The following is a 24,438-nucleotide window of genomic DNA, read 5'->3' on the forward strand; positions in this document are numbered from 1 at the left end:
AAGGGTCTTATCTCAGTGTGTGATGACGAATCAGACACATTCAACTCTGTAAAGACAGAAACTTTGATAATGAAGTAATCCCATCATGTCATGGAATGATGTACAACAAGAAAGGAGAATCTACACACATACAAATTCCTATGATTTTTGCTCTAAAACCAGTTTCAAGATGAGTTGTGATCCTTAACTTTTATCCAGCTATTGAGTAAGAGGAACACACTCAAGCTCAAGCTCAAGTTCACCTCTCTCAATGTTCTGCAGTCTCACTGAGATCTCCTGTTTGATCTTGCCTTCATCAAGGGATATGATGCCATCTCTAACAAGGGTGTTGTCCTTGCTTGCCACAAATTTACCAAGTTGCATGGATTCGTTGATGTTTGATTTCTCATAGGCCTTTGCAGCTATAACTAGAGGTTGAATGTCTATTTCAGCCTCTCCCATAAAATCATCAGTTGAAAATGTATCCTTGTCATACACAAGCTGGCACATACATAAAACACATCAACATGAAATATTGTCAGAAGTAGAAATGAAACGACAATGGTTTCTTATGTAAATGTAATGCATCGATGGTGACATGACATGACATCAAGATAAGTAGAATGCTAGAAAACAGTAGCACATTTCTGGGGAGAAAAGAAAGATATGCAGAATTTTCAAAGAGAAAACTGGAAGTGGTGTGATGATATGAGTGCAAGTTTAGTTACCCTGATTTAAGATTGTTAAAAGCAAGAATGAAAATTACCAAGAAATATTTAACTAGCTTTTTTCCTATAACGGACTTCAAACAAAGGATATATGACCAAGAAAGAAAGAAAAGAAGAATCCCAGTCACACAAAATTTGATCATACATTAGAATCTGACTAATTTTCATGTGAATTAGCCTAACAAAATTTTAATAGGTTCATTCTTGTAGGTGATATGCAGCAAATAATTTAAACTGGATTTAATAAAAGGGTTCAATGCATAGTAATATAAGGTTCTTAATCATTAGTTTGAAGTATAGAATTATAAGGCAGTCATTTTCATCTCCCTCCTCATCATTTGTTCCTCTTTTCAGATATTACAGGAAATAAGATTACGTTCCTAAGACTTGAAATAAAAATTCCTTTATATTACAAATTTTGATATATTTTGGTTTTCAAACTTAAAAAGTGAATAATATAATCTTTTTAACATAACGGTATTAACTTTTTGGACGGTTAAATGACTTTCCAAGATAACATTTAAGCTGAAACGTATCAAACCATGTAAACAATTCATATGTAAGCCTAAAATGCATTTGACACAAAAAAATTTAATGTATTTGGATTAGTAGGACTACATTTATTCATTTTTTAAGTTTAGAAACCAAATTATATTAAAGTTTATAATAAGGATGAATTTCAATTTTACATCAAAGTTTAAGGACTAAAAAGATATTTAACCTTACAGTAATCTTGTGAAGCCATGTTCCAAGTTTAGGGGGAAATGAGAAAGAATGAATATTAGTGTTGCAGGAATTAAATTGATCAGTTACTAAAATAATTGTATATGAAGTCTCAAAATATATTCTGCACATTCATGAGATTGTTACTGTTTTACTAGTACAAATATGATTATGGTACAAGAGCACAAACACAAATAGCAACCATTTATGATTAGCAGAAAGTGAGAAAATGAACGAACTTACCACTTTTAGAGGAGGAATGTTCTCTGGAATTGAAAGCATTAGACTTTCATTCCACACTGGATTTAAATTGTTCTTTATGACTCGTGTTTTTACTGACTGCAACAACAAATATAACAAGTATTTCACAATTTTTTCTCCTTTCCATCTATATTTTAAACTAGCTCACAGATAAGATGCTCACTTGGTGTCCCAAAGAAAGGATGACATAAGGGTCACTAGTCATTACGTCTCGAACAGCTAGGTGAGTGCCTCTAACAACATTAACCTTAATCAACCCAACAAATTCAACCATACCTGCCTATAACAGTAAATGGGAGCAACAAGATTAAGTATTTAGAAAAAAAGAAGTTCCAACATTTCTCTATTCAGAACAAGACACAGAAAAGTATGCTTCACATTTTAATAATTCTTTTATTCTGATATACTTGTTGATATGGTTCTGAAGTTAAGAGCACATAAGGTAAATATGTGTTAAAACCCAATGTTGCAGTTCCCAAAAACTGATTCTTGTATAGGGTATACTTTTTATCATATGACAGACTAACAAACATAATTTTAGAGAAATATAGTGTTTTATCAGAACAATTTTTTCCTCTCATAGAAAATAATAATACAAGCATATTTAGATTCTTCTTTTCAACAAAGCATATCGCCATTCAATTTGTCTTTCTTCTTTCTTTTTCATGTGTTCTTACTACAGTGAAAATGATAGATGGTGAGTTATCCCTGTTCCTCACCATTTTTCTCTTCATTTTTCTTCATAAACATAACAAATTTTATACTCAAGAAATTTGTATGAATAATAAAAAGGCAAAGACCCTGCTGGATTATAAATATTTTCCAGAATATAGAGCATGAAACTCATTCCTCCCACCTTTTGACTAGAATTGGAGCATGGGGAGCAAAAAACAACATAAAAATTTAGTATGTGTGGCACACTATGTCGCATCAACTGGCTCAAAAAGTAATTTTTTATGTTCATTTAAGAGATGGCTGATAGAACTAGCATTAGTCAAAGGAAAGGTTACCAATGAGGTACTTTTCTTTGACTTGTGCTCAGAATCTTTTCTTCCCCAACTATTTCGGAATGCATTCCCAATTCGAGTTTTGCCTGGAAATCTTTCAGATGGTTTTTTGTCCATAAGAGCATGATAGTATGAAGAGCTGCACTGAGCAAGTGATACACTTCTTCCTTGAGATGGGATAATGGGGCCTGCCACATTGTCATCACACCCCATAAACTGTTGGAACTCATATTTTCTCCTGAAAAGGAAAATCAAATAGGCCATTTCTGAATAAGAATGGTGTAATTCATCAAAAAAAACGAAGAAAAAAAGAAAAATTTGGCTTCACTTCAGTTACCGAATATATTCAGAGCGCTCTTCAATGGAAGAATGTGGTTTTGGTTTTCTCATGTTACTTGGGAGGCAAGCTTCATACTTCTTGTTTAATAGTGTATTTCCTCCTAATTTTGCTAATGCATCAACTTGTTCATCTGTCCATTCATCTAGCTTCAACGATAGAACCTATAACAGCTTCAAACAATGTTAGAATTTCATTTTGCAGTGTTGCAGCTATGCACGCACAATGGAACACCCCTCCCATGTTTCTAAGAGAGCTGCAAATAGTGAATATGCAATTTTAACATAACTATGTATGCATGTTATATTCATTGTGAATCCCAACCTCAAAGATAAATGAATATGACTGTTACTGAGAAGTTATTTTAAAAGTTTTGTTGGAAACATACCTTTGATATGTGGACTCCTAGACTTCTGTGTATGCCAGAACACTTGATGCAAATAAATACTCCAAGACTCGAAGATCTGATGTTTAACAAATTCATCACACAAAACAAGTACGAATAGTGTAATGAGCTAATAATTTTATGATATGACTAACTTTTCACTGAACTATGAATACATCATTGCATTGTCAAAGCTTATAAGCTCCAAATCATTTGGTACATATGTTCTAATATTTTGAGCCTATTCATTTCAAATAGTTCTGCAAATCCACCATATTTCTGATTGGTGCACAATTCTTTTTTTTTTTTTTTGTAAAGACACTGAAGCAACATTCAGTTCAAGATCTATGACTGATAAATAAAACTGAGATAAAAAATCCAGGAAACTACATTCCTATGAAAATTCAGGCAAATACTTACACCCATTTTGGCTCTGGAGTTCCGCAATCAGCGCAGAACTTGTTCCCACCATGATGCATCAGATTTGTTAGCCTTCTCTGGGGACCTAGTAATTGGTAAATATAATGAAGAGGAATAAGATATAAGCTGAACTAATCAAGTAAAGAGGCATGAGGGGTTAAGTATCGTTAATTTAATTGAACCCTGCTGATAGGACAAACTATTTATAAATACTGTACATACAAATAATCTTCTTTAAGTGTTAATAAAATCACTAGTCTAGGATCATTAATCGTCTTTTGTCAGAAATTCTCTGATCATATTAAGTAATTCATGATTCTGCATTCTATTGTCAGAAATTCTGCAGTTATGTAATTCACTATATGCATTTGTTAGCAACCCAGAATCTTTCACTCAATCCAACAGAAACATCAAAATCACTTTTTGCAAGGTTTGATCCTAATGAAACTTGGAAGTTTTTAAGAATGGACTAGTCTCGATGGTCAAGACGAACCAATATAAGAAAAACTTATTATTCTCACCGTCGTTGTCACCACTACCATCATCTCATTATTATTATTGTCATTATCACCACCATCATCAACATCATTATCGCTATCACTTCCCTTTTATTATTGTCATCATTGTCACTATCATCATTAGCTAATGTTTAGCCTGTCCTTATCTTATCATTATTCTCTAAATCCTTGTATCATATTATATCTAATCACCAATGAGTGCTAAGACTACTTAACATCTTATTGTGTTAACCTGACCGAGCTATGTTTACAAGTCATCAAAAAGAAGTCTTCAAAACCACCTAGTATCTAATGTTTGGTTGCAAGAAGACATGCTTTGAAAAAAGACCTGTCTTCATGCTTTATTTAGGTGTAAAGACATGGTACAAATCTTAACATCATAAGTATCTACTATATCCTCAGAAAATCAGAACGATTCAACATGTGGTTCGTTGTAAAAGATTTTTCCCAACACGGGGGAATGAGTAAATTGAACGAAATGATTCAATGGTGCTGATGAATGTATTCTTCTGGTGTACAAAATCCATCATTTGATTATTGTGTTTCTCTGGGGGAGGAAGAAAAAAGGGATTAAAAACTCTTACATATTACTTCTTTTGTATCAGAATTTTCATCCTGCACAGACATATCTGGCCTTCAATATTTGAAACCCAAAGGAAAATGTGGTGCTACAATCTGTCACCAGCCATATGGCAGTTTTTTCTCTGCATTCAAATACATGGCATAACATATATTACATCTGATCAGGTTCAACATGCCATTTGCAAACCCAAATGAATAAACATAAATGGTGGCAAGGAGATTGCAAATTGCAATGGCATAGCCATTTAGGGAATAAAAAGAAACAGCTATTTTGAATATAAATTCTTACATATCAGAATGTATCTTTCTGCTCTTAAATTTTCAGCACTAAGAAGAAGGCAACAACGATTCCTGCATTGCAACAAACCAGAATGGGTTCAAAAACAAATGGCTAAATCAAACATATATCTCATATTCAATTAATGGGCTTGTGAAATAACATACCCTCGAGTCTGAAAATGTTCAAAAGGGTCTTCGAGAAAATTGGTTTTTGACGACTATTGAAGGTGAAAGCTCGAAATTTTGAGAAATGTGCATTGAAGAGGAAAAGATAAAAACTTGAAAACTCAATTTGCCAGCCAAATGTGATAGTTTTTGGGGTTGCAACAAATCAAAGATTTCAGGGGAAACAAGACAGATCAGAATTATCTTTCTTTTGTAACAAACTCTATAATTCTTGACAAATATGTAAATTCTTTAGTAATATGACATGGAATTTCCTATAGATACTAGGTAACGAAGCTTTTTTTGTTCTTTTCTATAAATTAACATATAATTAACTTTTTTCACACACCAACTACAGAACATGAATATGACATGTTGTCTATCTTCATTTATAATACTGCAAGATAAAAATTTCATATTTCTATTTTACTTGTAATTATATTTTAAAATTATATATATATATATATATATATATATATTATATGTACTTATTCTTTTTATTTGATAAAAGAATTATTAGAAAAAACATACATGGATATGTTGAATTGATACCAATAATCAGTTATTGAGAAAACTAAAGTTAAATCAACCATCACATTAATCTTTTTTTTAAATATTAATATCAAAGTGGCTCAATCAAATTATTTGTTTTTGTTTAGAGGTTTCTTTATTATAAAATTTTTAATATCAAGAGAGTAATCATTAAAAACTTACAAAGTAATTCATTAAAATACATAAATATAAATTATAGAGATTTTGTTTAATAAAATAATTATACAATATTATATATAAAAATATTCACATTTAGACACTAACATGAAATAATATTATAAAACTAATTATAATTATCAATTTCACTTTAAAAAAAAATTAATTTATGCATGTGATTTTTTTATTGGTCATTCAAAATAAACATACATAGTAAACATATATTGGTATATATGATTAAAGTTTGATTCTTTATATGATGAGATTGAGGATGTTAGCAAATTGAATCAAATCAATAACGAATCTTATTCTCGCAAAACCGACGAAAAAAATTCGAACTTGAAAACAAAATAAAAATTATCTCCAATAAGTAGTAACAAAGCGTCATAAATCATTGAACTATGGAAGTTGGAAATTATGTCATTTTGGTACTGTGATTGTCTAGTATTAACATCTGCAACAACACTACCCACCCAATGAAAGTGGTGCAGCCCAAAACCAAATGTAACACCACACACAAACACGTCAATTTCTCTCCTCTCAGTGAGGTTCTATCGTTTGAAGGATTAGACTTAAATGTTGCTGTTTGTATCACATGTTCTTTGAGTTGCAGCATTTCACTGGGGTTTGGTTGAATCGTTATTGTTGATAAGGTCATTGAAGTTTCAGGAGCTTTTTTAAGGGGTTAGAGGACATTGACCCTTTAGATGTCTTTGATTGATTCTGCATAAAATTTTTGTTTTGTGGAATCTGGGTTGCTGCATTTCCAGTTTATTGAATTGATTTTGTTTCTCGAATAGTGCAGATGTTTAAATTGAGTTTGTTTTTTGGGTGCCATGGAATTATGCTTCCTTCTGATTGCGTTAAACCTAACAGAGATTGGGTTTAGGAGAAGGACTTGGTCTTTCATAATGTAACTAACCCAACTCCAAATATTTGTCAAGAGATGCATATTGCCTTTGAAGAAGGAAACTTTGGGAACCAGAAATATAATTGCATCTCAGTGATTGAGGGATTTTTTTTTTCTTTTAGATTTGATTGAAATGTTATACGACTTTTTCTGTTTGTTTGTTATTTTTTTTCATTTTTGATTGTTTTGTAATTCAAGTGTATTTTAAAAGTTGGTTATGTTGGAAAGTTCTACATCAAGATGAATTTAGAGTATTTAGATATATATATATATATATATATATATATATATATATATATATGTTGATGCAAACTTTAATTTTTATAAGGTTAAGTTTAAAATTCACATTTTTACATGTTATCTTTCTTAAATCTTGGTTTTATAAAATCTGGTGTGCTTCTGTTATTGATTGAGATATGGTTTCGGCAGCCTTTTTAGTAACTAGTAATCCGCTTTGTTATGATTCATATAGTCACATTATGAGATATATAGGTTCTATATATACAGCAGCTTCTAGAGTACATACGATGTATATGGTTCATGTATAAGGCGTAGCAGAGTGTGAATCAGGTAGGTTAGATTCTGTCTGTCTAGGGCACGAGACAATGGATGCAGATTCGTCATCTTAAGTGTAAGGTTGTCATGCACTAGTTGTGAAAGTTTCATTCTAAATTCCTTGTGTTGGTCACTAACACTTTAAGTAATTAACTTAGTTCTTGAGTTATTCTGTTTTCTATGTGCTGTGTGAGAATTGTCTGCTTCTGTGATGTAATCTATGATGTGTGAGCTGTAAGGAATATTATGATTAAATATATGCTACTGTTAAGCTAAGAGAAACGATTCTGATCATGTACTCGAGTATGTCTATAAAAAGAATTAATTTAAGATGTTGATTACTGAATTCCGCAGGTTATCCCTAAGGTCTAAAACAAACCTTGAAGTAGACTGAGAAAGGAGAAAAATGGAGTCTCTAATTCTTCAACTTCATGAAATATCAGCTGTGAAATTTGGTAATTTCAAGCTGAAATCTGGCATATCCTCACCAATCTACATAGACCTCCGCCTTGTTATATCTTACCCTTCTGTCCTCCGGAAAGTTTCTCAGACCCTCATTTCTTCTGTCTCTTCCACTTCATTTGACCTTGTCTGTGGTGTCCCTTACACTGCTCTTCCCTTTGCCACCTGTGTCTCCGCTACTCAGAACATCCCCATGGTCATGCGCCGCAAGGAAGTAAAAGATTATGGCACTTCTAAAGCCATTGAAGGTGATTTCAAGCAAGGTCAAAGTTGCTTGATAATTGAGGATCTAGTTACAAGTGGCACTTCAATTTTGGAAACTGCTGCCCCACTGCGTTCTGCAGGGTTGAAGGTCAGTGATGCTGTTGTTTTGATTGATAGAGAGCAAGGCGGAAAAGAGAATCTTGAGAATAACGGAATCAAGCTGCATGCAATTCTTAAGTTGACTGAAATGGTGAAAATTTTGAGTGAAAAAGGAAAGCTTAATGAGCAGATGCTAGAGGTTGTTATGAGATTCTTAGAAGAGAATCAAAAGATTGTTGCTTTGGCAACAAGAACTAAGTTCAATGCCTTTCCATTATTGGAAAGGGCTAAATTGTCCAAGAATCCGACAGGAAAGAGGTTGTTTGAGATAATGGCTGAGAAGGAGAGTAATTTGTGTTTGGCTGCAGATGTTGCAACTGCTGCTGAATTACTTGAAATCGCTGACAAGGTAAAGAAGAACTTGGCAATTGTCCAAAATGGGAAAATGTTTAAACTAGTGCATGGCATTTTGTTTGATCTCGAATTAGCAGTGACAATGTTAAAGTTGGTTATTAATTTAAAAAAGGGTCGAGAATTCTTATGAGAGTCCTGTTCTCTGGATTATGGTCATCATCAGTGAGATAGTAAACTTATGGTTAGAAGTTTAGTCCTGACAAATAAATTACTTCAACTAATTTGGCTGTTCTTTCCTGTCAGGTTGGACCTGAGATATGCTTGCTGAAGACACATGTGGATATTTTACCAGATTTCACCCCTGATTTTGGTTCTAAGCTTCGCTCGGTACAGTACTAAAGAAGCCCCTTTTTTCTTTTAAGCAGTGCAGAACAAATTTTTGCATCTTCATTTTGTCAGGATTTATAGATGGAAGTAGATTTGTCAATATTTATTGAAATTGGAGTCCGAAGTCGTGACTTTGACCTTATATGTATGAGTATCACATTTAGTGAGTTTTCAGGAATCTTGTATACTTCTGGTTTAGTTGTTTCTATTTATGCTTGTTTTTCTGTTGAAGATTGCAGAAAAACATAACTTCTTAATATTTGAGGATCGTAAGTTTGCTGATATTGGTAACACAGTGACCATGCAGTATGAAGGGTAAGATCTATTTTGGATTCTTTTCAGTATTATTTCTTCTGTTTCTGCTTTAATGACTTATATATGATCTGATATCTGCAGCGGGATCTTCCATATATTGGATTGGGCTGACATAGTAAATGCTCACATTATATCTGGTCCTGGAATTGTAGAAGGACTGAAGTTGAAGGTCTATGCTCTAGTATTAACGTTATATTAACTGTAGCCACACCAAAATACTAGCCTAACATGTCTCATGAATATACTTAGGGTTTGCCTCGTGGAAGGGGTCTTTTGCTGCTTGCTGAAATGAGTTCAAGTGGTAACCTTGCCAAGGGAGATTACATCACTGCTGCAGTGAAAATTGCTGAGGATCATTCTGACTTTGTCATTGGCTTCATCTCAGTCAATCCAGGATCATGGCCTGGAGCACCTGTAAATCCCTCTTTCATTCATGCAACGCCTGGAGTTCAAATGGTGATTGGTGGTGATGCTTTAGGGCAGCAATATAACACGCCATATTCTGTAAGTGTATGCATGTAGTGTGTATCTTTTAGTCATTTGCATAAGTTAACGACATGATAGGTGAAAAATGGTTAATGGTTTATGAGAAGTGTTATATAACATGCCTAAAGTACTTTACTTTTAACATGGTTGATCTTTCATTCTTTTCCTTGGTTTAGAATAGTTTTTTTGAGAAAAAGTATATAGGGAACTGGAGAGGGAGGGTGAATAGTCTGTCTCTTGCAAGCAGATACGATAACAAGAGTTTTTACTATATTGTCTTCTTGGCAAGCTCATTTGTCTCTCCAGCTTCAGCATAGACAACCATTCACCCCTTAATATTCATGTGCTGAAAATGCATCAATGCTATATTTCTTTCCACTTCTTTCTGCTCCTTGGGTATGGATCTCTGCAGTGACTTTACCACATGATATCTTAGACCTTCAATAAATTTTATTAACACAATACTTAAAGTTGATGTTCAAAAGAATAAATGGTGAGATCATGACATTTGACCATGTCCAAGTTTTCTTTTTCCACTTAAGAGGATCTGATATTGTCTCATGCTCCTTTGTGTTGTAAAGATATGTGTCTACAGGTCATTTGATTGCCATGTGGGAGTCAGTGCTTCATAGTTGAATACTCTTCTTTCATTTGAGCTTATTGCTTCTTGATAACCAAATGGTTTTTCCAGGTTATCTATGAAAGAGGTAGTGACATTATCATAGTGGGTCGTGGCATCATCAAGGCCAAAAATCCGAGTCATGCAGCTCGTGAATATCGTCTTCAAGGATGGAATGCATATTTGACCAAGTGCAGCTGAAGCCTGTATTCTCAGACTAATTGGATGATGCCAAGTGCATAGTTAGGAAGAAGAGTCCTACTTGTTCATAGGATGTATTTCATTTCACCATAGTATATAGGTAACTTCCAAAGCTGAATGCAGCACTGGAGTTTAATTTTCTTCCCCGTTCCCATTTTTGGCTAGAAAAAAGTATTTGCTGTTCTGCTGATCTTTGCCTGAAGTGCTTCATTTTATGATTTTTCTCAGCATGTAATAGGTTGAAAATACTTCATTTCACAATAATTTTTCACATCTTTTTATTCTTTAATGGGACCGAACTAATGTATACCATTCACTGCAATCTCATGGATTATTGTAATGGGTTGAAAACTGCAATCTCATGGATTATTGTAATGGGTTGAAAACTGCATTTCACCTTAATTTTGTACATCTTTTTCTTCTTTAATGGGACCAAACTAATGTTGAACTTGTGGAATAAGATTATTAGGGGTTTGACGAAACCATTATTCAATTTGATGCAGCAAGCCTATGATATATTTAAGTCGAATGCAAGATTGGATTATTAATTTTGTCTTCATACTCAAGCACTGTGCCATCGATTAATCATTTTGTAAATAACTACACACCAACCAATGACAACAACTGAAACTAGAAAGATTGCACATATACTTGGATTTAAGTAGCAATGCAAGCTAGACGTTGTTTTCAAATTATCAAAACAAAGTTAGATGTGCTGCAAATTAGCAAATATGGCAAACTACGAATTAACAAAACGCATTAAGTGGTTATGCGCCAAGCTGTAAAACAAATATAAACACTATTTTTTATGTTCTTAATCGTAGCTATGAATAGATATATATATATATATATATATATATATAGAGAGAGAGAGAGAGAGAGAGCAAATTAAGGTTCTACATCTCTATTATCATAATGATACGATGTACAACTTCCTGTTCATGTACTTGATGTGAGGATAAGCAAAGAGAGTTTGCCTCCTAAGTTGCAAAAGACAATTACATGACCAGAAGGTACATATCACTACAAGAAACGACTTTGCACTACAAACTATTGGCCTAAATATCATTGATAGTTGAAGGACATCATCTCCTATCCATTCATTGTTCTTTCCAAATCCTACCAGTAACCCTTAACTTCAACTCCTTCCTGTCACCGCCAGAAAAGAAAAGGGCCATATTTCTCTGAATGATGAGACCATCAAAACTGTCACGAACCTTGCGGTGGCTGTCCCTGATGCTTCTTGGCACACCCTGCCAAATCATCTTCCTCCCATTCCCACCTACCTCTAAACTATAGCTATAATTCTTTGCTTCATTATCATCACCCATGAACCGCAAAAAGGCTATGTAGACAGGAGCCATTCCAAGCTGAAAAGCTTCAAAATGTAGACAAAAATACTGACCAAAACAGCTGAAGACCTAGAAACCAATGAGAAATGATTAGTCAGCTAAATTCCAATTTCTGTCTAGAAATAAATTATGAGAGAACACATTTAATTTTATCATTGATTATACAAATTAAATAACCGTAGCTTCAATATGTTCCAGTATTTGCAATATTGGGTGTTTCTTTTTTAAGCAAATGAAAGGTTTGCTAAATCACTCTACTCATAAACAACTGATGAAGAGAGACACAATTACATCCAAACATGTTCCAAATTTACACAGTCTGAATACCAACCATATGGTTAGACACTATAGTGAATTTACGAAATCAAAGGAATGCAGGTAGAACAAGGTTCTGAAAAATAATACCGTCAACATCCATGTGGCATTTTCAACTTCATGTGGATTTGATTTGACATAGCGATGGTTGAAAGTGCTACCATTGTGCATGTCCACTTTGTGGTCATCTTTCAGATGAGCCACCAGGTAGGGTATATCACCCATAATAGAGCATTCTGAACCAGCATATGGACAGTTGTAAGGTCTATATGCACATTGTGATTCATGCTTTAGCTTGCTGTAATATGGATATATACCAATGCACCCAAAACCTTGATATTTACAGGGAAGTTCCAAAGATGCAGCCACTTTCTCCAGTGCCAGACATCTGATATTGCCAAGCTCATGCCTACAAGTAGGGCACCGGTTATGGACCCTGGGTTTGCAACCAGAGCATATTGTGTGACCATTTGAACACTGCAATAGTAACAGAGGAAAATAGGTCAACTTAATTTCAAAAGAAAATTTATTTGAAACCATCAATGTGGTAATATTATATAAAAACAGTTACATTTAGAAATTTTGACCGAGTTCCTGCTAGAAAAAACATCTAGCATTCTCAGAATAGATCAGTTAGGTGAGCAAGGGAATAGTTACTTTTGAAGGAGGAAACCAGCCCCCTTAAACTCAGTTTTTTGTTCATGGACCAAAAGGAACCATTGTTTTAGTTAACTTACTAATAAAATGAGAATTCCTTTTTATTTTTGCTCAATCCTGTTAATAAGCAGTAACACCATTCCATGGACCCAGTATCAGATGATTATGCTTTGTCAATGTGATTAATTTATCAAATTCCACTTTGAACATCCCAGTATTTTTTAGTAACAATTGCATGCTTTCTCACAAGAACCCAAAACAAATCAACAAAATAAGCCATCAATATATAAACAACCTGATGGATTGGAGGGTACATGGCATTCAAGCATACAGGGCACTCTAAAAGCTCACGAACACTGCTTGAAACAGTACCATTAGGTTTAAGTGTAGTTTGTCCAGGATCATTTACTAATTCACCAACATCTGTTGACTCTTCATTTTGAGGAGGATCAACATCAACTTTGCTCCGTATATCATCAAAGAATAAATTACTTGATGCCATGCTAGCAAAAGCAATCACCAGCTGCCCTGTGGGTGGGAAATAATCAATCACAAAGGCAATAACTAAATTCTACATAGTATTTTCCTCTTTTACTTCCACCAAACAGTTAAAATAGACTAACTAGTTAAGCTTATTGAGTCACAAGTCTCCAATTTATTCAAACAACAGAAGGAAACCCGCTTTATCCCTTGGTGTTGACTATAGGTGGATCAAAAACATAATATTATATTTTTGAATTAACATCTATAGACAAAGCACTAACAACCATTTCATGAATCTTTCTTGGGTGAAGCTATCATCCTCCCCTGATGCTCCATTGATATGATTAAAGATACATCAGGGCATCCATCAAACCCAGTTTTAACACCAAATTTACAAACTCAATGGCTTATGAAAGCAAACAGAACACATCAACCAGCAAAAAAACATATGCATTTGTCATCGAAAACACATTCGGAGAATTGATTAGTTCTCAAATTCACATTTATATCGAACAACTGAGAATTTCTCATCCTGCAAAATGAAATCACCCTAGCATAATATGAACAGTTTGCCCAAAAGATAAACAATTTTCAAATGCATTCCACCAGACAGATAATTACTCATTAACATTTTAAAAGCTGAAAAGTTAACACAATAGTTTAAAAAGATTCGTCTAGTTAGTTATTTATGGATGCAGATCCTTATTCACGCTACCCTGATCATGTACAAAAATATCATCACTAGATGTTGGAGTCAACTACATGGATAAAATAAAGCCATTGTGTATTGTAAATATCCAAATTTTCAGCAAGCAATTTAAATAAAGATCTTTATTGATTGCTTTGGATAATGTCTTGTTTGATCTCCCAACTCCATTATCAGGCTATCCCTTATATGAATAGAAAAATACCTTGATAATAAAATGAAATTTACACTTCCAAATGAACAGAACAACAAAATCTTTCCAAGTTTACAAATATTATTATGTACAAGTTTGCATTGAGAGAGAAAAAATCAATGAAATAAAAACTGAATATGGAAACCATAACAAATCTTGATTAACAGAATAGACATATGAAAGGTTTTCAAACCACGTTCAGGTCTAATTTCTATGAATATTAGAGAAAACAAAGTATGAAAAAATGACGTAAGAAACACATGTAGTCATTCAAGGCCCGAGTGGTCCGCACAACCCCTTTCTAAGATTGTGGCACTCAAATTGAGTAAAATCATCCTGTATGAAGCCATGTATAAACCCTTTTCATTACAATATTTAAACATAAACACAGCTATATTAAGTTGTCCTCTGCTCATAGGACTAGGAACAAGAGGAACCACATAAATTTGTCAGAAATTACAGAAAGATGAATATATTGGCAGAATTGACAATATAAAAAGAAGCCTCCAATACACGTAGCAGACTCAATATCAATTGATCAAAAGAAATGACAGTGTGACTGTATGCACTTATTTAAAAATGAAAATTTGATGCATAGTTATGCTAGAACAGCTATGACTAGGCACAAATAAATAAGCCAACGAAAATCCAGAAAATAAAAAAAGCAAAAAGAAAGTTAATTAACAAGGCCAGGTGGAACTTTGTAGGCTTGGGTCGTTGAACTGGCTTCATAGTCAAAAGATGGCAAGTATAAACCGACAAAAAACAAATAACCCATTAAAAATTGTCCCCTTCATTAACATTAGCTTTCTAAGATGATCTTTTATTTAATATACCAATCCAAATTTTGTATCTATCTTCTTGTCCATTGATGAAAGAAATCACATTGAGACATCCTTTTAAAGTCAATCTCAGATACAACACCTGCGTACCCTGTAAAAAGTGCCTACCTCCCTGGCATCGAAGTGTGATATATACAGTCTAATAACCTAACACTCAGTAATCAAAATAAAAACTACAAACGGTATGTATTCTAGCCAAAATATGATTACCCTCCAAGTGATTCCAACCTCTTATGAAAGATAGTTCTATCATATGTTTGAGGTATGATAACGTTGGAAATTCTATCCAATCATAGATAATCTCTATGCATACACACACACATATACATATACACACACACATATATATATTAGGCAGCCTGATGATCTCACTCAAATGCAGATAACTGCCTAAGACAAGAGTTGTGTGCATCCCTCAGGCTCCCCATTATTTTACAGTTTAAGAGGGTAATTTAACGAATCTAACTTCTCCCATGATCGACCAATGAGTAACTTGTGTTTGATCCGAGAAAGCATTTTGGATGGCCTTGAGCTTATAGCCCAAGTTAAATCCAAAAAGGAAATAGTTTATTAGCTTTTTGCGGTGGCACTCAGCATTTGATAGAAGGAAGAAAGTTTTCCTCTGAAACATAGTGCATTAGAAGCAAAAAGAAAAAATGCAATGTTGCAGCCATGAAATAGTACTCGACCATCATCAGAATTCCGAACCAAACCACTAGCAATCAAATTAGAATAACTTCGCCAAAAGTAACGCACAACTAGACTCAGCTTCCAACAATGTCGCCGGTGTTTTCCCATGAAAACCATCACACGCACATCAAACCTTACATACTAAAGAATAAAAACGGGTTAGTTGCAAAGCCAACACCAACAACAACACATGCATGAACAAAAGAAAATCCGAGACACTTATTTTGAAAGATTCACAATTTCACATATTCCAATACACCCTCTCTTGAGCATGCAGAAGGTAGCAACCTCGGCAATCCGAAAAGCAAATCAAACGCAAACCTTAAACAGAGCAAACTGTTTTATCCATTAATACAATCGAAACCCTAACCTCAACCAACAAATTCACAAAATTTCAAACCAACCCCACAACAGATCTACAACCAACACAAACAAAAATCCCAAAAGAAACACAACCCCGAAAAGAAAAAACTTAACCCAACCCCCAAGCAAATATACAATAATAATAGAACCCCAGAAGTGAACAAACTAAAATCAAGTTGTAGAGAGACCTGGAATGACGGATTGATCAAAAGGGCATTAGAGAATAAGAAAATGGATGAAATCAAAGATGGAGAGCTAAAGGTTTTGGCTTTGGTGGGTTTTGTAACAAACAGTGATAAATGGAAAACAAAAATACAATGCGCGTCTGCAAGTTGATCAAGATATTCAAATTAAAGAGAGAGGAGAGCGTAGGTGAGGATGAAGAGAGAGAGAGAGACAGAAAGTTGTGGGAAAAATACAAAAGTTTAAGAAAAAGTAGGACCCACAAGTTCCTTGATTTCCTCACTTACCTTTCTCATTGTGTTTTATGTTTTAATTCTAAAATAATGTTTGAAGCTTTCACTCTTCATCTTTTTCACACCTATTTTCTTTCCCAATAATGAATAATAAGTACATGATTCAATTTATTTAAATATATATAAAAGCAATTAGATTTATAATACAATTTTTTTTTTCAATAATTAATCAAGGTTACTTTTTTATAACAAATAAGTCTTCTTGTTAATAAAAGTTCTTTGAACTAAAGAAGTATATTAAATTGAGATTTGAAAATATTATTTTGTTATAAAAGAATTTTATTCACAAATTTATTTATTTATGGGTTAAATTAAAAAATATCTTAAATATTTTTATATTTTTTAAATAATACTATTATTATTAGTGTTTTAACTCGAAATTTATTAATATTTAAATAATCAAAAAATCAAATTTAAATAAATAAAAATAATATATTTTCAATAATAATTAATGGGTCATCACTTCACATCTATATAATAATTATTATTTAACACTAGTGTAAACACACGATAAGCACTATCATGTAGTTTATATTTATTAAGTTATATTTAACCGAAATTTATGTATTGTTATAAATAATTATTTAAATTTTAAAAAATTAGTAATTAAAAATGTAAAATTAGAAAAAAAAAGGTATTTATAGTTATAGATATAGTTATAGATAAAATAAATTTTAGTTATTGAAACAAAAATATTATAAGTAATATTGTATAGATATTTTTTTATTATGAGTAATTATTTAAACTTTAAAAAATGGTTATTAAAATGATAAAAGGGTAAATAATTATTTTATAATGAGTAATTATTTGAATTAAAAAAATTAATTAAGATAATATAACTGAAAATATTTTTTATTATGAATAATTATTTAAATTTTAAAAGTAGAAGTTAAAAGGGTAAAATTGAAAAAACTAAAAGAGAACACCAAAAAGTATCCTCTTTATATATAGTCATATATCTATATATAAAAATGATTCTTAGTACACAATTCATATTTTTATTTTACCCCTTATAATATAATTGTTGTTAACTCAATTTTTAAGATTAACTTGTTATTTTAAATATTTTAATAAAACTCAATTACAATTAATAATAAAATAAAATGGGAAACTAAAATATAAGTTTTAAATTAATTTATAATGTTAAATATTAGTAGTTTTTATTTTTCATAATTTTGTATAATTCATTTATACAAATTAAAGTAATTAATATAATTTATATTTTTTTGTTGAGTCCTAATACAACATTTGATGAAAACAAAAATAAAAAATAGGTAAGCTAAAATCATCTATAATAATTTATATTATTAGATAAACATATTTTTAAAATATCTCCTCACTTTAAATATAACATAGTAACGATGGTGAAAAAAAAATATATCAAAGGATACATAAACCTCAAGATTCAATTACTATGGTAGAAAATGCTTTTTATATAGGTTAAAAAAAACTTTTTATACTGATTTTTGAATCTGTATAAAAGTAGAGGCATAAAAAATATTCAACTTTTTGGTTCACTAATCGACCGATATAAAAAGTATGACATTTTGTACCGTTTGGAGAGTTAACCAATATAGAATGTCACCTTCTATACCAGTTTTAGCATTAATCGATGTAAAAAGTACTTTTTTTTCAATGATAGGTCTGTGATACCTACCACATACAAACCTACATAATATTCACACAAATAGGTTATTATCCAAAACATAATCATCTTTGCAACTTCTAGAAAAATATTTACTCCATTCTCATACTCATTTGTTGTGCATAAATAATTTATTCAACTACGATCAATTGTTCTATTTATAAACCAACATCTTTACTTTTAGGTGTAGCTAAGAAACAACCACGCACGCAGTCCAATCTATGAACTCAACCCTACCATCAAACCACATAAAAAACTATTAATCAATGTATTGGCCATTTACACCTAAATGCAAAATATTTTTTTTTTTAACTATGTGTCTCACAAGTTAACAGTCATAAGACTTCAAAAGATGAATATCTCCTTAGTCACTTCATAATGGTTGAAAAATATCTTCCTATATATTCTCTAAGAAGATGAATATTTTTTTAGACTTTATGAAAACAAAAATATATACTAGGTTCATTAACAACAATGCCAAAATAATGGCATCAACGCCAAAACAGAGATAACAATGCCAAAACAATGTAGATACTAGGTTCATATGCTAACCTTTTTTAGTGAAGAAAATGCAAAGGTAATGGACAACAAAGGCAACACCACAAGACCACACCACGACACCTATGGAGTACACGAGAACGAGAAGAATGGAAAAGGGGTGAATGTCGTTGAGAAGACGACCTATGGAGTTGAGTGACGACAGTGTGACAATGGTGTTGGAAGATAACAATGGCACTATGATGATGGTGTTGGAGGATCACGACGATGGTCTTGAAGAAATATAACAACAACACAACGATGTCATTGCAGGAAAACAATGATAGTGTTACCTTGAACGATGAAAGGGGAGGCCAAGTCGAGAACGAGATGAAAGTTTGGAGGCTAAGGTGGAGACAAATGGGAGAAGGAGAAGCAGAGGTGAAGACTGTGACAAAGAGGTGTAGAAGCGAATGATGAAGCACGAAAGTGTAGAAGAAGGAAATTAAACATTTTATACCGGTTATAATGACCAACCGATATAAAAGGTCATTTTCTATACCAGCTTTAGGTTTAATGAGTACAAAAAATCTTTATAAGTTATTATAGTTTTGTCACCGCAGCACATTCTACATTTAATCTAAGTCCAACCGGTATAGAAAAACTTTGTAATTTATTTCAAATTTGACATTATGCCATTTTCCATACAGGTTGAATCTACATCCAATATAGAAAGACTTACAATATGTATAATTATGTTACTATGCCACTTTTTATACCACTTTTTATACCACTTTGGGAGTAGTGTGTCAATTTGGTTTCCACTTTTAAAAAGGTTTCAATTTCATCCCCAAATTTGTTAATATGCATCAATCATGTCCTTATCGTTGGTTTTCCAGAAACAACGTTAAGGGTGTGGTAATGTGGCTAAGGACACACATACATGTACAAATCTGTAAATGTAGAGAGGAAATGATGTTGTTGTCGTGTCCTTTTAACGGAGAAGTTTGAAGTTTTTCCTAACGATTGAAGTTTTCCCAAATCTCCATTGTGTTCTTCTTTTCTTGCGAGTTGGTTCATGAAGTCTGGTCCTAAATAGGTGATCCTTGATGAAGTGTGTAATGTTTTACAATCAGGGTTGTTCATCTTGCTCGTGGGGGATACAAAACCACAACGTGTACTTTCGTGGTGGTTGATCCAAGGGAATGGGTGGAACACCAATTTGTTATTATGGGGAGGTTGTAGTGTTAAGAGTGGCTAAAACTATTAAGAATGGTGGGAAATAAGTTGTTCGCATATCCCAAGTTGCCTTGGGGAAATAACTATCAAATTTTTAAAGGCATTTACATTCAATTCTTTAATGTCTCTCATGATTGTCTCTCATGCTTAAGGGTGTATGGATGATGCTGCCTTCCATAAAAGATGTTTCAGATTTTTGCCAAAAATTTATTCCTAAAATTGCATATATGTGCCGCACATAGAACCTTTGATCCACCCTAGGTAAAAGTTCTTGTGCAAGTAATTATAAAGAACATCATGGTTAAAGTATAACAAGTGAGACAACAAATGTACAACTACGAATGGCAACCTATCCCGCCAAGGTCTGATATAGCCTGACCAAGGTCCTCTACAAGCGTGTCAACGTATGATACAACTCAACCAAGGTGTCATAAATCTTGGCAAAGGTATGATACAACTCGACAACAGACTGATGAAGGTCTCATACAGCCTGCATAATTCTTACTAGCCCAAATTCCACATAAGAAAATCCTTATGTGTGACATTTTCATAAATTATCATGAAATCATGCCTAATCAGTCAACACTAATGATTTAAATTGCATTAATAAAAAAGGACTTGATTGATGCACATTAACAAATTTGGAGGCGAAAAAATTGAAACTGTTTTAAAAGTGGGGACCATGTTGACACAATACCCCCAAAGTGGGGACCATCTGAGTAATTAAACTTATTATGTTCTATTAAATATACTATAGCACATTAGCAAAAACATATGGGGGTGTGAGTTTGAATGTGGTGTAGGTATGCGTGTGTGATTAGATGTTTGTGTGGGTGCATGTGTGTTTAGGTGTGTAGGTGCATGTGTGTATCTGTGAGTGTGTGGGTGTGTTTGTGTCTACGTGCATATGTGTTGTTAAAAAGAAAAAAAGAACTAAGTATCATAGATTTACTTTATCAAATTTTTCATAAATTGGAAGATCAAATAATGATTGATGTTGAGGATGTGTTTCAACTTCCCCATCATGTAGAGGAAGTAAATACTTTTGTTAATATATTTAAATATAAAAAATAATATATAACAATCGGGTTAAAGTAGATGTAATAAATAAAAATGATAATTTAAAAGAGTCTATTTAATTCTTTTTGGAACACATGGATCATAATTTGTTGAGTTCTAAAAAACTACAAATAAAAATTTAATATTGTGATTTACATATGAAATGTTAAAAGTATATAATGGTATAAAATATTAAATAAATAATAATAACCTCATTCATGCATATATTCTTATGTAAACAAACATTATTGTTACAGCGAGTATGAATTGATAATGAATTTTGTTGTGTTATGATTGGAAAGAAGAAAATAGAAGTATATAGATTTTGTTCATTAAACATGTTATTATAAAAAACATTAAACCCTTCCCCTTCTTTTCTCTCTAATGTCGTGTTCACTTGAGGTGATTCCCTGTTCACGCATAACAGCGAGTGATGATTACAAGAGAAAGTCGTGTTCGCTTGGAGACAATTGCGCGAAAGGAATTAAAGTGAATTGCGAAGAGAGAAAGCCAAGGTCAAGTATGATTGTAGTTGTTTGTATAAGTTTTTGTTATTTTTTGACGTTGTAAGGTTGGTGGTTGATGAAGAAGAAAAGCTTGATGGCTGGAGCAGATGAAGAAGAAAGTGATTGATGAAGAAGACGACTCTGAGAAGCTGGAGAAGACAAAGAACGTGATACCGTATTCGGTTCCTCCATGTCGTATTCGGTTACACGGTTCTGAAGAAAAACATGGGAAATCGTATTCGGTTCCCATGCTGCGTATTCGGTTACACCATATGTTCTTGGATTTGAGCGACTATATTCGGTTAGGAGGTGCTGTGTTGGGGACATTGCAGGGCGGATCCGGTTCCAGAGGGCTTATTCGGTTCCCTTGGAGGACGAAGCTTGATGGTTGCAACTTGTTGTTGCGTTGATGGTTGAAGAAGGTGGACGTTGCAGTACCCAATGGACAAAGGTGGTGGTTGCAGAGGCATGCATTTGGTTCGGATGTTAGTGGTGGAAGCGACATGATCCGTGATGGTGGAGGATGCAGCGTGCATCCCATGGTGGTTGAAGTAGTGGACGAAGGTGTCAATGGAGGATGAAGCGAGCATGTGATGGTCGTTGAAGCAGCTATGGGGGTGTCTGTCATGGTGGAGGATGCACCGAGGAAGGCATGGCCATTGAAGCAGTGGACGAAGGTGGAGGCTGCCCACTCAAGAGGATGTAGAGAAGAGTGTAGGACCTGGCGGAGGTGGTTCAAATATGAGCACCCTTTAACCATTTGTTTGTGATGCAGGTGTTCAGTGGAGCTGTTGGAGGTGTTCTGAAAGTGGTGAACGTCAAGCGTGAAGGTTGATTGTGAAGGTCATGCGTGGGTGAAGATAGTTTGTGGTTATTTGTGCATGTTTTTGGGCCAGCAAAGATTATGCAATTTTTTAGTTGAAGCTAGAAGATTTGATCTTGTTTTGTGATTTGTGTGTTATAGGTGTCGTTTTGTGATTTGTGTGTTTGGTTTGGTGAAAGTTGGGTGCTTACTTCACTATGATATGAACTTTTGGTTGTGTGGAAATTGGTTGGACAGGGTCTGAGCAGAAAATTGGTGCACATATTGTCTTGCTTTCTTTTTCTGGTTTCTTGGCCTAATTTCAGGTATTTCATTTATGTGTTTGAGATCGTGATTTTGCATCTTTCATACGAGGAAGGTGTGAGTTGTATGTAATGCTGGTTTTTTTTTAATGTTTTGATTTTAATGTTAGGATAACAACTCCCCAAAGGCTCGGTACTCTGCCATCAGTTTTCGTATCATTGTCTTCTAATGAGGGACTCATCAAATCATTGAGCAGAGAAGGAGATCCACGGTATTGAATGTTTTTGTCACTGGTTTCTTGTTTTATACGCTAATGGGGTTGATGACAAACTGCAAATTTGGTGTAGGCAAACCATTAAATGTTAATCTTTGCATGAAGAAAATTGTTAAGGGGCATCTTTATTATGTTCTGATGTTGATCTTTTGTGCTGTTATGTTGTGGCATGAGTCTCCAATTGGTGTGGTGTCGTTGGGATTGATGTGTGGACTTGGTTGTTTTTTTCTTTCCACGTTGTTGAAGGTTGATTATCATAAATGTGTTTTTCTCAAGTCTTCTTCTACATTGGTTATGTGGTTGTGTCCATAACCTGATTACAATTTGGAAGATCAAACTTAGAAGAACTTTTTGAAAAAGGAATATTCATGCAAAATATAATTCATAATTGTGGCTATAAATCTCCTTCAAAATAGATGTCAGCCATGAATATTTTGTCATAAATTTTGTTTTAAAGCAATGTTTTTTATAAACTTAGTCACTGAAAATAGATGTCTCAAATAACTTTCCATATGATCGGGATATGACATTAGCTACTATGGTTAGACCAGAAATGCACGGTCAACGAGTTAAAACAGTTCGTTGTTTGAATATTAATGATAAACTTCTGCATTATGTTGTTGCGAACATGTCGACTCCACGACCTGGAAATTTTGCAAAGTTATTGCAGGAGGATATCTTCATGTTATGGGAGCTTACAAATAATATAGCTATCAATAGGCCTCATCACATAATGCAGCATATGCTTAAATGCAAGGCCGGTGACACACCCCTACTATACGGTGTCCTTATCACCCAAATCATGCAATATTGTGGAGTACATGTTGATGTTGATGCCATCACTCATATCAGGACCAAACATCATTTTTCAATTAATTATTTGAAGAGGTTGAATATTGTTAATGTTAACGGTATTTGGCAACACAATGTTGGCGATGATGAAGAAGAAGAGCAACCACATCCTCATGACAACCCTGTGCAACCTCCTCCACATCTTTGAAATCCTAATATGATGACTCAAATGTGGGAGGGGGTACAAGACTTGCAACACAGAATGTAGGGTATGGAACAAATGCAGGTGCGGGTTCAGCGTATTGAAGATAACTTAGCAAACCTAACTCACTTGAATCAAAATGTTAACTTAATTCTTCACCATTTAGATGATTAAGTTCCTTACTATTCCGTCATTGTGTTACATGACTTTTTTCCTGTACTTGACTTATGTGATTGATTTCTTACATTACCTATTTTTGAATTGTACTTTCTTTCACATCACTTTGCATACTTCTATTTATGTCAACTAAGTTAATTGCAAATTATATGGATAAACGAATAATTGATGAATTGGAAGAAACAATTACTCAAAGTACAAGACTATATGCGGCTCTTGAACGCCAATTATAGGCCATGG

General features: G+C 33.4%; 3 protein-coding genes across 6 annotated transcripts; 1 reads left to right on the plus strand and 2 right to left on the minus strand.

Annotated features, from left to right (window-relative positions):
• Nucleotides 1-17: 17 nt before the first annotated feature.
• On the minus strand, nt 18-5,600 carry LOC124833757 (putative ADP-ribosylation factor GTPase-activating protein AGD11). Its single transcript, XM_047308301.2, has 10 exons — nt 5,385-5,600; nt 5,230-5,291; nt 4,943-5,062; nt 3,841-3,925; nt 3,424-3,499; nt 3,036-3,199; nt 2,702-2,936; nt 1,855-1,971; nt 1,674-1,769; nt 18-480 (listed from the first exon to the last, which is right to left on the minus strand). The coding sequence occupies exons 3-10, from the start codon at nt 4,983-4,985 to the stop codon at nt 199-201; spliced, it is 1,098 nt and encodes a 365-aa protein (XP_047164257.2). The 5' UTR covers nt 4,986-5,062; nt 5,230-5,291; nt 5,385-5,600; the 3' UTR covers nt 18-198.
• A 905-nt stretch (nt 5,601-6,505) lies between these two features.
• LOC148202704 (uridine 5'-monophosphate synthase-like) lies at nt 6,506-10,973 on the plus strand. Of its 3 annotated transcripts, none has more exons than XM_088111157.1 (7): nt 6,506-6,776; nt 7,912-8,731; nt 8,980-9,063; nt 9,296-9,378; nt 9,460-9,547; nt 9,628-9,882; nt 10,556-10,973. In XM_088111157.1, exons 2-7 carry the CDS (start codon nt 7,964-7,966, stop codon nt 10,682-10,684), a joined length of 1,407 nt encoding a protein of 468 aa, XP_087967283.1. In that variant the 5' UTR covers nt 6,506-6,776; nt 7,912-7,963; the 3' UTR covers nt 10,685-10,973. The 3 variants fall into 3 exon arrangements, with proteins under 3 accessions (XP_087967283.1, XP_087967284.1, XP_087967285.1); XM_088111158.1 differs by having other exon boundaries at nt 6,506-6,745; XM_088111159.1 differs by having other exon boundaries at nt 6,511-6,596.
• Nucleotides 10,974-11,567: 594 nt separating this feature from the next.
• LOC148202705 (E3 ubiquitin-protein ligase DIS1) lies at nt 11,568-16,686 on the minus strand. 2 transcript variants are annotated; one of them, XM_088110638.1, is made up of 4 exons: nt 16,474-16,686; nt 13,304-16,063; nt 12,442-12,828; nt 11,568-12,105 (listed from the first exon to the last, which is right to left on the minus strand). In XM_088110638.1, exons 2-4 carry the CDS (start codon nt 13,508-13,510, stop codon nt 11,785-11,787), a joined length of 915 nt encoding a protein of 304 aa, XP_087966764.1. In that variant the 5' UTR covers nt 13,511-16,063; nt 16,474-16,686; the 3' UTR covers nt 11,568-11,784. The 2 variants fall into 2 exon arrangements, with proteins under 2 accessions (XP_087966764.1, XP_087966763.1); XM_088110637.1 differs by having other exon boundaries at nt 13,304-13,536; nt 16,474-16,685.
• Between the last annotated feature and the right edge of the window lie 7,752 nt (nt 16,687-24,438).

Source organism: Vigna umbellata, chromosome 3 (genome assembly GCF_029865625.1).
Source record: "Vigna umbellata cultivar VRB3 chromosome 3, Vumbellata_1.0, whole genome shotgun sequence".
In the NCBI taxonomy this organism is placed as follows: Eukaryota; Viridiplantae; Streptophyta; class Magnoliopsida; order Fabales; family Fabaceae; genus Vigna; species Vigna umbellata.